The sequence below is a fragment of the Pempheris klunzingeri genome, chromosome 22, assembly GCF_042242105.1.
Source record: "Pempheris klunzingeri isolate RE-2024b chromosome 22, fPemKlu1.hap1, whole genome shotgun sequence".
Taxonomy (NCBI): Eukaryota; Metazoa; Chordata; class Actinopteri; order Acropomatiformes; family Pempheridae; genus Pempheris; species Pempheris klunzingeri.
The window spans coordinates 945,507-957,255 of NC_092033.1; the positions used below are offsets into that span (position 1 = coordinate 945,507).

The window sequence follows — 11,749 nt, forward strand, 5'->3', positions numbered from 1 at the left end:
CATTTTTTCTGGAAAAATGAAACTTTTGTCCTGAAAATCTGAAGCTTTCCTACTTTCCTATTATTATTTTTGAGGAATTAAGTTGTGATTTTTAGGGAGAATCATTGATTTATTGATGCTAAAAGTCAGAAACAGGTCAAGTTTACAGGGAAAAACCAGACTGAGCAGGATGTTTGAGGAGCTCCAGCTCGTCTCTGAACATGTGAGGAGGCGTTTTGGGGATTTTAAGGCTCGCTGTCGAAGCGGGAGCTAAAAGTGAGAGCAGAAAGCAAAGAGCAGCAGGCGGTGGTAGTTTGTTTCCTTTTTATTTGCCAATAAATGTCTTTACAAATGTTCTCAGACGATGACAGCATGCCTCATCTCGAAGGCCCGACCGAAGGCCACACAAAGGACACTTGGAAAACAACGACAGAGTCCAGGTTTACAGGAAATAAAGACGAGTTACCGGCCTGGTTCACGCTTCCCGTCCACAGAAGCTCTTCGGGGGGGAAACATTCACACGACGTTCGACCAGAGTTCAAATCCTGCCGACACAATAAATAGTTTCCAGAGCGACAGAAACACTCCGCAGACACGCTAAGTCCTCGACACGTTCGTTTAAAAAAAGAAAATTAACTGTTACTGCGAGTATTTAATTTGTAAAACCAAATCGACTGGAGCTTTTATATTTGGAGGTTTCCCCAAAAAGACTGAGTGGTGAACATCTCGCGTCGACGACCAAATTAAAACAGTCAAATTAAACTGATCAGATGCGTCGTCCAATAAAAACAGCAGCAGCGGCGGCGGACCGGGAGGAATGTAGCCGAGTCGGAGAGCGACGACGACGGCGGCAACCTGCCTCTGATGTTTGTGATTAAAAATAAACAGTTCACAGTATGACAACCAATCTGTGGCGAGCAACCGAGGGACGTGACTCATGAGGAGGAGTTAAAGGGGCAGTCCGGACTGTTAGAGGTGAGGCTGAGTGAGCTCCTTATTCAAAGTCACCTCGGAGGCAACACTGATTTTAGCCTCCTTAAAAAAAAAAAAAAAAAAAGGCACTTTAGCTGTAGGATATCATTTATCAAAGCCACCAGACTCCATTCACTAAAGCAGTAATTTTACCTCACAGGACACCGGGAGCTGCCCGTCTACCGCCGCCTCCATCGGTCCGTTCATTCATGTTATTGTGCGACTTTGGTGCGTTAAATGTCAAGTTTGGATCCAAACTGACTCGTTAGTTTGTTGATGGAGGCAGCGGGAGAGCAGCAGACGCCCTCTGTTCTGTGAGGTAAAATAGCTGGTTTTGTGAATGGAGTCTGGTGATTCTGAGTATGAGAGGAGACGCAGTTAAAATATTCTAAATATATCGCACACATACACTGATGTTGATTCTTTTAGGGGGGCCCTTTTTTTAAAGGAGGCTAAAACCCCCCCATCACTGACTATGGATGAGGACTTCATACAACCACACATAAAACAATCTGGACTGTCCCTTTAAGCGCTAATACTTGTGTGTGTGTGTGGATAAAACCGACGGGATGAGGTTGACGGGGGGATCTGGAGGGTCCGAAGATGACCAGGTGAAGTCTGCTAAAAGCTCAGGGGAGGAAGGGGGGGGGGGGGAGGAGGAGGAGGAGGAGGGGGGGGGTCTCAGCCTTTCTTCCCCTCCAGCGTCTTGTGCAGCTCGTCGGCGTCCTCGGCCGTCTTGACCCGGATCAGGAGGGGGACGGGGCTGCTGGGGTTCTTGTCGTCGACGACCGGGTTTGGGACGCACACCACCATCACGTTGTTCTTCCCGACCCGGGAGCACGGCATGGACGACTGCACGATGATGTTCAGCAGGATGTTTCCTAACGGGGGGGGGGGGGGTCAGGGTCACAGATTTAAACAGCAGCCGTCACCTTCATCATTAACAGCCTCTAAAAACACCACAGAATGTTGCTCTGTTCACAGCCACCAGACTCCATTGACAAAAGCAGTCATTTTAGGAGCTGCGGCCTCGATCGGCTCGTTTCTTTGGTTTCTTTTGAGAGTTTGGTGTCTTAAAGGGTTAGTTCAGATAGAATTACATTAGTTAGTGTCTGTGGTTAAAACCAAAAGGATCTTTAGTTTATTATTTAACTTTTAATCCAGTCGTGCGTCACGTGTGGTGTTTAAGGAGGAAAGGAGATCCAGGTGGTGGATCCAGTGTGAACGTTTATCAGATCCCTAAAAAAAAAAAAAAAAAAATCTAATTCACCTGAGCTGGAGCAGCGTTACCATGGCAACCGCACCTGCACTGGCCCTGCTTTAGGAAGCTCAGGTCAGAAAAGGTGTTTCTGTTGGATGTAATCTGGCTCCAGAGTTACAGTGAGGCAGCAGCTCCTCCCTCTGACCAGCAGGTGGCGCCGCCCGACCACCAGATCACCTTCACCTCCACATCACAGCACAACGTTTTCTTTTTAAACCCTGCTGCCATTTCTCAGGTGTGACTGGTTTTATCATTACTGTGAATCTTCTTGTGTCTCATTTCCTGCTTCAACCACGTAGAGCACTTTGGACGTTTGTTTGGGAAGATGCTGTACAAACTAACTTTATTTATTATTTGTATGTATTTTGGAGTCTAAATGACGGATGGCAGGTCCAGAAGTAGAGTTAGGTCCTTAAACCCTGTGAGGTAAAATTACTGTTTTTTTCAATGGAGTCTGGTGCCAATGTGAATGAATCTGCCAGGAATCTGCACTGATATCATCAACGACAAAAATGTTATATTTTGTATGATAGAACAGGAAGAAAATCAAATTGGCTTTAAATTAATTAAATCAGTTAATAATTTCTCACTTTTTTCCTTTTTCACCTTCATTTTCACCAGTTAATGTTTGTTGCCTCCACCCATCATGATCTAAAATCCCTGTTTTAGTGAATGGAGTCTGGTGTGTGTGCTGTTTGTGGTTAAACCAAAAGGATCTTCCAGGATCTCTCTGTAGGGATCCTTTCCATGATGCTGAACACCGCCTGAATCTCTCTTCACCTCTAAATCTGGGAAATTGTGACCATTTTCTGACATTTTAAAGCCCAAACGATTAATGTTGAAAATACTGAGGACGAATCATCATTCAAATCTTCTCTAAATGTAGTTTCCTTCTTTTTACATCTAAAATTTCTCCATCTTTTCTTGATAAGAAGTAAAATATTTATAATAAATTAGTAAAATATAGAGAACATATTAAACATAACGAGACTTTGCAGCTAATTTACTAAAGACAAATTAATTAATTGTACAAACTTCTTGGCCGTAAACACGACTCTGCGTCTTCTGGTGTTAAAAACAGTGAGAATCAAACATCTCAGACCAAAAACAACTCTCTTTTTACCCAGATTAGTGTCGGCACGAATGATCATCTGAGTTTTCCCATCGTCCGTCTCCTTGAGGTGCAGAGTTCCCACACCTTTCTCTTTGAACTCAGAGTCCTTCTTGTAGAACAGTTTACACCTGACAAACAAAAACAGTCACCTGTCAGAGAGGATTTGTTCAGATATAAACAACAGACTGAAGCACAAACTCCAGCTTCAGTCACAGCTAAAATCTCCCGTTTTCTTAATGGACTCTGGTTGTAATGGAAAGATTTATAATTAAAGAGTCCGTGTGTCTTCATGAGATGATGGACACACAAAATAACCGACAGTTTAACGAGATGAAGACATTTAATTAACCGACGTACTTCTTGGAGTAGAAGGCGTCGTCCTCTTTCACCTCCTTGACTTCAGGTTTGGGCGGCTCCTCCGAATCTTCGTCTCCGTTCTCTACTAAAACAAAACAAACACGGTTCACCGATCAGCTGTTGGATTTTCCATCGTCTCTGCTGTCTTTGTTTAGCTCGTGGAAACACAGAGGTCTCACTTTGAGTCTTTTTCTCTTAAACTAATCGATTAATTGAGAAAATGAGCGACAGAACAGCTGCTGAGGAAAATAAATGTGATCTAAATAGAAAAAACGAGGAAGGTGAATTTTCAGATTCCTAAATGAGCTGAAACGTTATGAACTCAACGTTTAAATCTACGAAGTCAATCAGCAGATAATTAAAATCATCGTTGAAACGACACCTTTAATCTCATCAATGAAGGTGATTTATCGCCGTCTGCCTGAACTAAAAGGCTGCAGATGTGGTTTCCTTTGGTTTTCATGACGGTCCGACAGCTAAAATCTCATGTTTTCTTAATGGACTCTGGTAAAACAAACATTTATTCTAATGATTTCTTCTCTCACTGTTGGTTTAACACAACATTTTCTGTTTTTCTCTCTTTCATATGACAGTAAACTGAATATTAGAGTCAATATTTAACCAAAAAAACAGCAGAGATTCAACTTTTAAGGGCAGATTTGTAGATTTGTTACAAGACAAACTGATTCAGGCAGAATTTAATCTACAAGGAAGCAACAAAAATCCACCAGTCACATCTTAAAGGTGAATATTTCACACACTTTACTTTCACTTTACCGTCACACGTTAGTGATGATTAACAGATTAAAGCACAATATTGATTGATATTGAATATTTGGGTGTCATGACGGCCCGACGGCTAAAATCTCCTGTTTTTTTAATGGAGTCTGGTGAAACAAACATTAGTTTTAAACATAAATCTGCTCAGTGAGGCTCTCTGAGGGTTTGGATATCAAAAAGTTAATTATCTAATTAACCAAATATAATTTATAATTAGAATTATTTACTGCAGAGTCTTTAATCTATTCTGTTTTTCTCACACACACCTTTTAACCCTGCAGGTTTCAGTGTCCGTCAACATTTGAACCTTTTCTGATAATAATAATAGTTCACAGACTAAATAATTAACAGATTTATCTAATCTGATGAAAGTGTTTCCGTTAATCTCCCTCCTACAGATAACTCCTCATTACTCTGATTACACTAATTGTACCAGACAGAAGGTGACTTCAGACCTGGTTTAACATTTATCACAGTTTAACTGCTTCCACACTGACAATTACACATTTTAGAGTTTAAATCTTTTACTGCGGGTTTGTATTCATTATCATTTATTACCATCAATGTGGAGATAAACTTAATTATTGATTGTATTATTAAATTCCCTCAGTGATCAGAAGTAGAGCTTAGGCTTAATCAGGTGGTAGATTTGAACTGATTCATTAGTTTAAAAGAAGAAACACCAAAGATTTGCAGGTTTAAGCGTCTGAAATGTGAAGACTTCCTGTTTTTGTATCTTAGATCTGAACGTCCTCTGACGGGACACTTAGGACTTTTTAGGAAAACTTTTTTTGGACCTTTTATGAACTAAACAAAAAACTGGCTGCACCTAATGATGATCAGGAGCCAGAAGTTTTGTCTCACTTCACCAGCTGTGAATCGATGAGTGATCAGTGGTGATCACAGTAATTGTTATCGGCTCTCTGAAGAATAAACATCTCTCTTTCTACTTGCTCTCCTGACGGCGTACCTGCAGGCTGAGCGTCCTCGCTCGTCTTCCCGCCGAAGGACAGCGGCCCCGGAGCCCCGAACAGGGAGGTCTGGCTGGAGGAGGCGGAGTAGGAGGAGGAGGAGAAGGAGAAGCTGGGGGGAGTCGTTTTGGACCCTAAGGAGCCGATAACAGAGCTGTCCACCTTCTGCCCGAAGTTAAACGTGACGCCGGCGGGGATCGGAGCAGCAGCGGCGCTTTTGTCCCGCGCCGAGTCTTCTGTCGTATTTTTGCCAAAGGAGAACAAAGCTGCCGGAGCCGCCGTGGAGGAGGAGGAGGAGGAGGAAGATGAGGAGGGAGGAGGAGGAGGAGGAGGGGTGGCTGAGGCTGGCAGCATCCCTGCCTGCTTCTTCTCCTCAGAGCCTCCGTCGGCCGACCCCGCTCCGGCTCCGTACTGCCGCTCGATGCTGGCCAGGTGCCGCTCATAATCCCTGAAGATGGGGTTGAGATCACACAGCGGGTTGTCGTTCACGTGCTTGGTGATCCAGTCCCTCACCGAGCAGTTGAGAGCGGTGAGCTGCCGGCTGTACTCCTTGTTGCCGACACTGCCGCCGCTGCCGCAGGAGCCGGAGCTTTGAGTCGGGCTCGGGGCGGAGCCATTGGTCTGCTTGGCGGTGATGTCAGCGGAGGTGGGGCCGTTAAACGTTAGACCTGAGACGATGAAGGGGAGACAGAGAGCAGCTGGGTGAGGCTGAGAGCAGGCTGACAGCACAACCCCCCCTGCAGCCCCCCCGTCCTGCCCTGCAGCGACACGCCGACGTGAAATGAAAGAGCAGCGAGACACAAACACACAGACCCCCCCCCCCCCCGCCCCCCCCTATTCAGCTCCATTACACTCCAACACCAGACCAGGAGCCCTCCACAATGAGGAGCAACTCCATCACATGTCGGCAGGCGGCTCAGACAATTAACAGGATCTAAAACCAGGTCACACACAAAACAGACTGAGGAATCTTCCAGGAGAGCGCAGACATCCAGATCTGAACAAATAGGAACCAGGTTTAAAAAGGACTGGTAGGTAGGAAAAGTGTTGGAACTGGTCCAGTAGATCACCTCAGCCAGCAGCCACCAAACGGGCTGCAATGGCTGCAACGTGATCCTTTGGGACAACTGCACCTGATCACAGTAGGTCCACTAAAAGTGTTAGATCCTTTTGGTTTAACCACAAACAGCACACACACCAGACTACATTCACTAAAACAGGGATTTTACACAGCAGTTGTTGGTCCTATGAGTTAGTTAGTTCGTTTGTGTAAATGTGTGAGTTTGGTGTTTTAAACAGTTAGTTTGGATCAAACACAACATTTGTGTAACACAAATTAATACAAACTAACTAACTGATCAAGGCAGCAACAGACCAGCGACTCCTGTGTACTGTGAGGTAAAATTGCTGTTTTTGTCATTGGAGTCTGGTGGCATTGATGAGAGCGACATAATGGCTAATTAATCAACAAAGTATATTTCACTGATAATCATCAGTTGAGACCTAATCAGCTCTCTATGCTTCCTGGAGAATAAATGTCTCTTCATATTTCCCTGGCGGTGACTCTGAAGGCTGACGACCACCTACAACAGTTAGCTAGTTAGCTTAGCGATCATCACACCCAACATGTGAGGTCAGAGGTCGGTCACACTCACGACCACAGACTGGATAACAGAACACCAGATCATGTTGAAAATCAGAGAACATCTAAATAACAGCGTGTTCCTGCCCTTAAAAACACCAACAGACTTCATGTCCACCCTGCAGACAGACAGCAGACTACAATAGAACCAATAATCTCTTGTATTGAACGGGTCTCTGCTCACCAGGTGAAGCGGTGGCTGTCGCAGCAGGAGATGAGAAACCTCCGAACGAAGGAGTGATGCTGTTCCCGTTGGTCAGACCGCCGAGGCCCTTGAAGCCGCCGCCTCCTCCGCCGTTCCCGAAGCCAGAGAACGCCGTCGGGGCCGAGGCTCCGCTCGCCGCGCTCAAAGCGAAACCTTTAAACCCTTTGAAGGCTCCGCTGCTCTCACTCTGCACCGACAGAACACATCCAGAGATGTAGAACAGCACATCTGGATTTGGGAAATATTGTCTTTAAAAATGGTTTAATGACACGTTAATATTTGACAGTTTTACCTCCGTTCCAATATTTCTGCGCTTCGCCTTCTTGATCGCACGATTCTTCAACACATCGTCGCTTGCAAGTGAAAACGTCCCGGCCTGATGGAGGAGAACAGCAGTTAGACCTGCTCCTTATGGAAGGAGTCTGAGAGAACACTGTTATGGTGCTATAGAAATAAAGATGGAGTGATTTATTGATCAGTCCCACGACTGGAACATTTCCAGGTTACAGCAGACAGGAGGAGAGCTACTTTATACTGTGATCTCTGAATAAAATGCCCAAATACAAACACAGCTCATCATCTACTGGTTCCTCTTCTGTCCCACCAGTTCATCAGGACTAGCTTGGATTTATTACACTTTATCTGCAGCTCACCTCCTCTCCCTCCTCCTCCTGATCCCAGTTCCTGTCCGTTAGCTCTTTATCAGCGATCCTCTTCGCCATCCCACCTGCCCTGTAACACACACACACACACACACACACACACACACACGTTAACACCTTATCTCCACAGCAGCTCAGGTGATCACAGACGAGGCCAAACAACAAGCAGCGACAGAAAAACTACATCTGGACGCACCGAGTACATCTGCTTTCTGTCTGCCCCCCACATTTAGACGGAGAAACAGCCGTCCTATGTGAGTATACGAGCACCACCCCTGTCGCTCTGTGTCACACAGACGGAGCTGCTTCTCCTTTACTACATGTTAAGATGCTAAAAACATCCTGACAGTGTGTAAGATGTGGAAAATGAGCTGCACCTGAACCAGGTACATCAAACGATCATCAGCATCAGTGATAAAGACCGTTGGATCTAATAATAAGACTGGAACAGAGACAGGAGGAGGTCCTTCACTTCCTCTTACTACTTCTTTTTACTCAACTACAATCAGGAATCAACACTTGTGTTAGTACTTAGTAATGTTTACTGAATACTTATCTTAATAAGGTGTCACGACACTGTTGTATTTAGGTTGATTCTTATTTATTTATATTTTCTCTATCTTCTGTTTTATTTTATTATTTAGATATTTAGATATTTGTTAAAGAGAGAGAGAGAAACGGTATTTAGATTCTTCTGTTTGTCCTCGTACATACAGGAATATTGACAATATAAATCCTTTGAATTTGTCCGATCATCCCAAAACATCCAGATCATTAACAGGACTCAATTATAAAAGTCAGTTTGTCTTTTATCAAGTCATTTGTTGTGTAAACATGAATCATATCCTGGTTTGTGTTTGCTGTGGGAACATTAAAGGTATATTTAACACTATTCTGTACCAAAGCCTGATGACAAAAGCAAATAAAGGAGAAGATATTTGAGTTACAACAAACCAAATGATGCAACAAACCACAGAGACACAGAAAGGTCCATAAATAATCAAATCAATTCAAATATAATGAAACTTGTGAGACTGAACTAAACATATGGGCCAGACTTGACCTCTACTATCTAGTGCACAATGATCCTGCCCGGTATCTGATATACTGATCATTAGGAGTGGCAGTAATTAATATTTTACTAATGAAAGTAATACAAACATGAAGTCCGTGAACGCAGCAGATGGCTTCAATGTGTTGTGAAACATTGTGAAAGGGATAACCGGTGTGTCACAGTAACCCGGCTCTTTGAAAATACCTCGTTTAGACCATTTATCGGACATTTAAAGAGTCACAGACTTCATCAGGATCATAAATACATCAAACGGTCACGTGAAGATGAAGTTAGGGTTAAACACCTAGCTTACCTGCTAGCTTAACTTAGTTAGCTCTTCTTTACAAGCGAACAGCCATCAGTCCCAAACTCAGGGGAGATGCTAAATAATGTTTTACTCATATTAGCCGTTAACACCTGGTAGAATAGATCACTCTTAACTGTGCAGGCTTGAAAATCACACGATCATATTCATTCGGGTATCCGGCATCCGTCCTCAGGATGTTAGCCGGCGAGCTAACAACAGGTTCATTAAAGCTAACCGGGCCCACACGTTAGCAGCTAGCCGCTAACGTCCCGTTAAACACAGCCTGGCCGCTAGCATTAGCTCCCCATACAGACCGATTTAAACGTCTAAATCAAACTTAAAGTCAATGTACCTTTTCTGGAACGTGAATTCCAAACTCTGTCTCTGAACGGTTGTCTAGCAGCTCCTCGTACCGCACACCGCCTCAGTAACGTTAGCTTAACCACCTTCACTGTCTGTTTTGAACGAGCCTCTCACGCCGCCATTTTACATAGCCACACATCCGCATAGGTTCGCGCGCCCCACCTTTTTGCGCATGCGCAGAGGACACGGCGTGCACTTCACCGTGGGAGTTGTAGTCCATCAAACAACTCTCTTTTTTTTCCAAAAAAAATTAAAAAACTAATTCATGAAAATATTTTAAACAAATAAAATATAAATATATAAGTAAAATAATAATATAAATGAAATAATATAGATAAATAATAAATAATGTGCTTTTATCCCACCACATTTGACCATTTTTAGTTTCTTTAGATTGTTAATATATAGCCTAATATAATCAACTAATGAATTATGAAGACTCAACATAAAACTTTATTGATCCTCTGAGGGTAAAATGACACTCAGCAGTGTATGAAGTTATTAAAATGAGCTCCTCCGTTACCAGCTGTAACATTAAAATGATGAACACATGAATAAACAATGATTATAATCCAATAAAGTAACACAAATTATTCTGACACTGGCCATTCTGCATGATAAATAGTTTTATTTTTGATACTTTTGTAGTTTTACTCCTACACCAAGGTATAAGTACTGTCAGTATGTGAGTGCTTCTTCCACCACACATGATGCCTGAATTCACCTTTCTTCCTCCACCTTAGAGGCTTTAAACTTTATTTCTGGTGGAGTAGAAATAAGTAGAAGTAGAAATAAGCTACTGCTGCCACACTAAAGTCAGAATAACTTCCAGGATGTGAGATGAGAAGTGTCAGCTATCAGTCGCTCCACCTGCAGGAGGTGAACGAGCTCAGCTGCTCGTGTCCAGAATCACAGCCTCCCCCTTCCGCTGAATGGTGATTTTGGGATTTGCCAGGCAACACATTTCAGCCTTTCCTCCATCTTTTAGGAGTGCTGCGTGTTTCACAGCTGACAGGGAGAGAAAAGGAAAGAATGAGGATGCGTGCAGGGACTCGGGGGATCGGGGGGTAAAATGGTGCAGAGCCGGGCAGCAGATGGCTCGTCTCCAAGCTTTCAGGATCCCGGCCGGCTTTGCCAAATAGGAACAGGTGCTGGAGAAAGTAGGAAGTGAGCTGTGGGCCCTGGCGGCAGCAGGAGACCCTTGACCAGCTGGCGGGGAGAAAATGGAAAGACTTGGCAGTGGAAAAAAGAGAGAACCTGTATAATGCAGAAGGAAAGAGGCCAGCCAGCATGTGAGGCTGAGAGAGGCAGGAGGGCTTTAAAGCCTCACACATCACTCCGACTGACGGGAGGCTGCTGTCACATCCAGCGCTCCATTTCCTCATATGTCACCAGTTTTAGGGTTAGTCATCGGCACGCTGGAGACAGTTCAGCTGGGAGAGGGAGACAGACGTATTTTCCTTAGACTGGATTATTATATTATATCATTTAAGACTCAATGCTGCATTCAGGGCCTCATTTCTGAGATGGCAAGTCGTTCTTCTGACTTTGGCTGTTCATGAGCTTTTGAGTCATAATGTGGAAACAACATGGACGTTATGAAGAAGATGCTGTTGTGTCCAATAATTAGCAAATGTCTTCACCTGACTTGTTATCAGGGTTAAAGGACAACTCTGGTGTTTTTAAACATGGGTCCTATTTCTACACATCATCAAAAGAGCTTGTTTGATCCACTGACAGGCTCAGAGTGTTATTCTAAGTGTGTGACAGCATCATGGAAAGGATCCCTACAGAGAGAGACCTGGAAGATCCTTTTGGTTTAACCACAAACAGCACACACACCAGACTACATTCACTAAAACAGGGATTTTACTTCGCGATACATGACAGTTGCTTCCTCCATTGGTTAGTTTGTTTGTGTTATTGTGCATTAAACAAATATCATTTGGGATCCAAACTAACCCTGTGAAACACCAAAGTCACACAATAACAAACAAACTAATTGATCAAGTCAGCAGAAGACCAGCGACTCCCACATAAAATTATTTGTTTTGTGAATGGAGTCTGGTGTCTTTGAGGAGA

The 11,749-nt window shown here is 43.7% G+C and overlaps 1 protein-coding gene and 1 long non-coding RNA gene across 3 annotated transcripts in view; one reads left to right on the forward strand and one right to left on the reverse strand.

Annotated features, from left to right (window-relative positions):
- Window positions 1–2,965, forward strand: part of LOC139222061 (uncharacterized) — a 295,725-nt gene extending 292,760 nt beyond the window's left edge. Inside the window, exon 2 of the long non-coding RNA XR_011585906.1 lies at window positions 2,936–2,965. This is a non-coding gene — a long non-coding RNA (uncharacterized lncRNA). The remainder of the gene's footprint in view (window positions 1–2,935) is intronic.
- Window positions 290–9,787, reverse strand: nup50 (nucleoporin 50). Of its 2 annotated transcripts, none has more exons than XM_070854025.1 (8): window positions 9,657–9,787; window positions 7,935–8,013; window positions 7,574–7,657; window positions 7,261–7,468; window positions 5,434–6,102; window positions 3,684–3,765; window positions 3,336–3,454; window positions 290–1,832 (listed from the first exon to the last, which is right to left on the reverse strand). In XM_070854025.1, exons 2-8 carry the CDS (start codon window positions 8,001–8,003, stop codon window positions 1,633–1,635), a joined length of 1,431 nt encoding a protein of 476 aa, XP_070710126.1. In that variant the 5' UTR covers window positions 8,004–8,013; window positions 9,657–9,787; the 3' UTR covers window positions 290–1,632. The 2 variants fall into 2 exon arrangements, with proteins under 2 accessions (XP_070710126.1, XP_070710125.1); XM_070854024.1 differs by having other exon boundaries at window positions 3,684–3,768.
- Window positions 9,788–11,749: the final 1,962 nt, after the last annotated feature.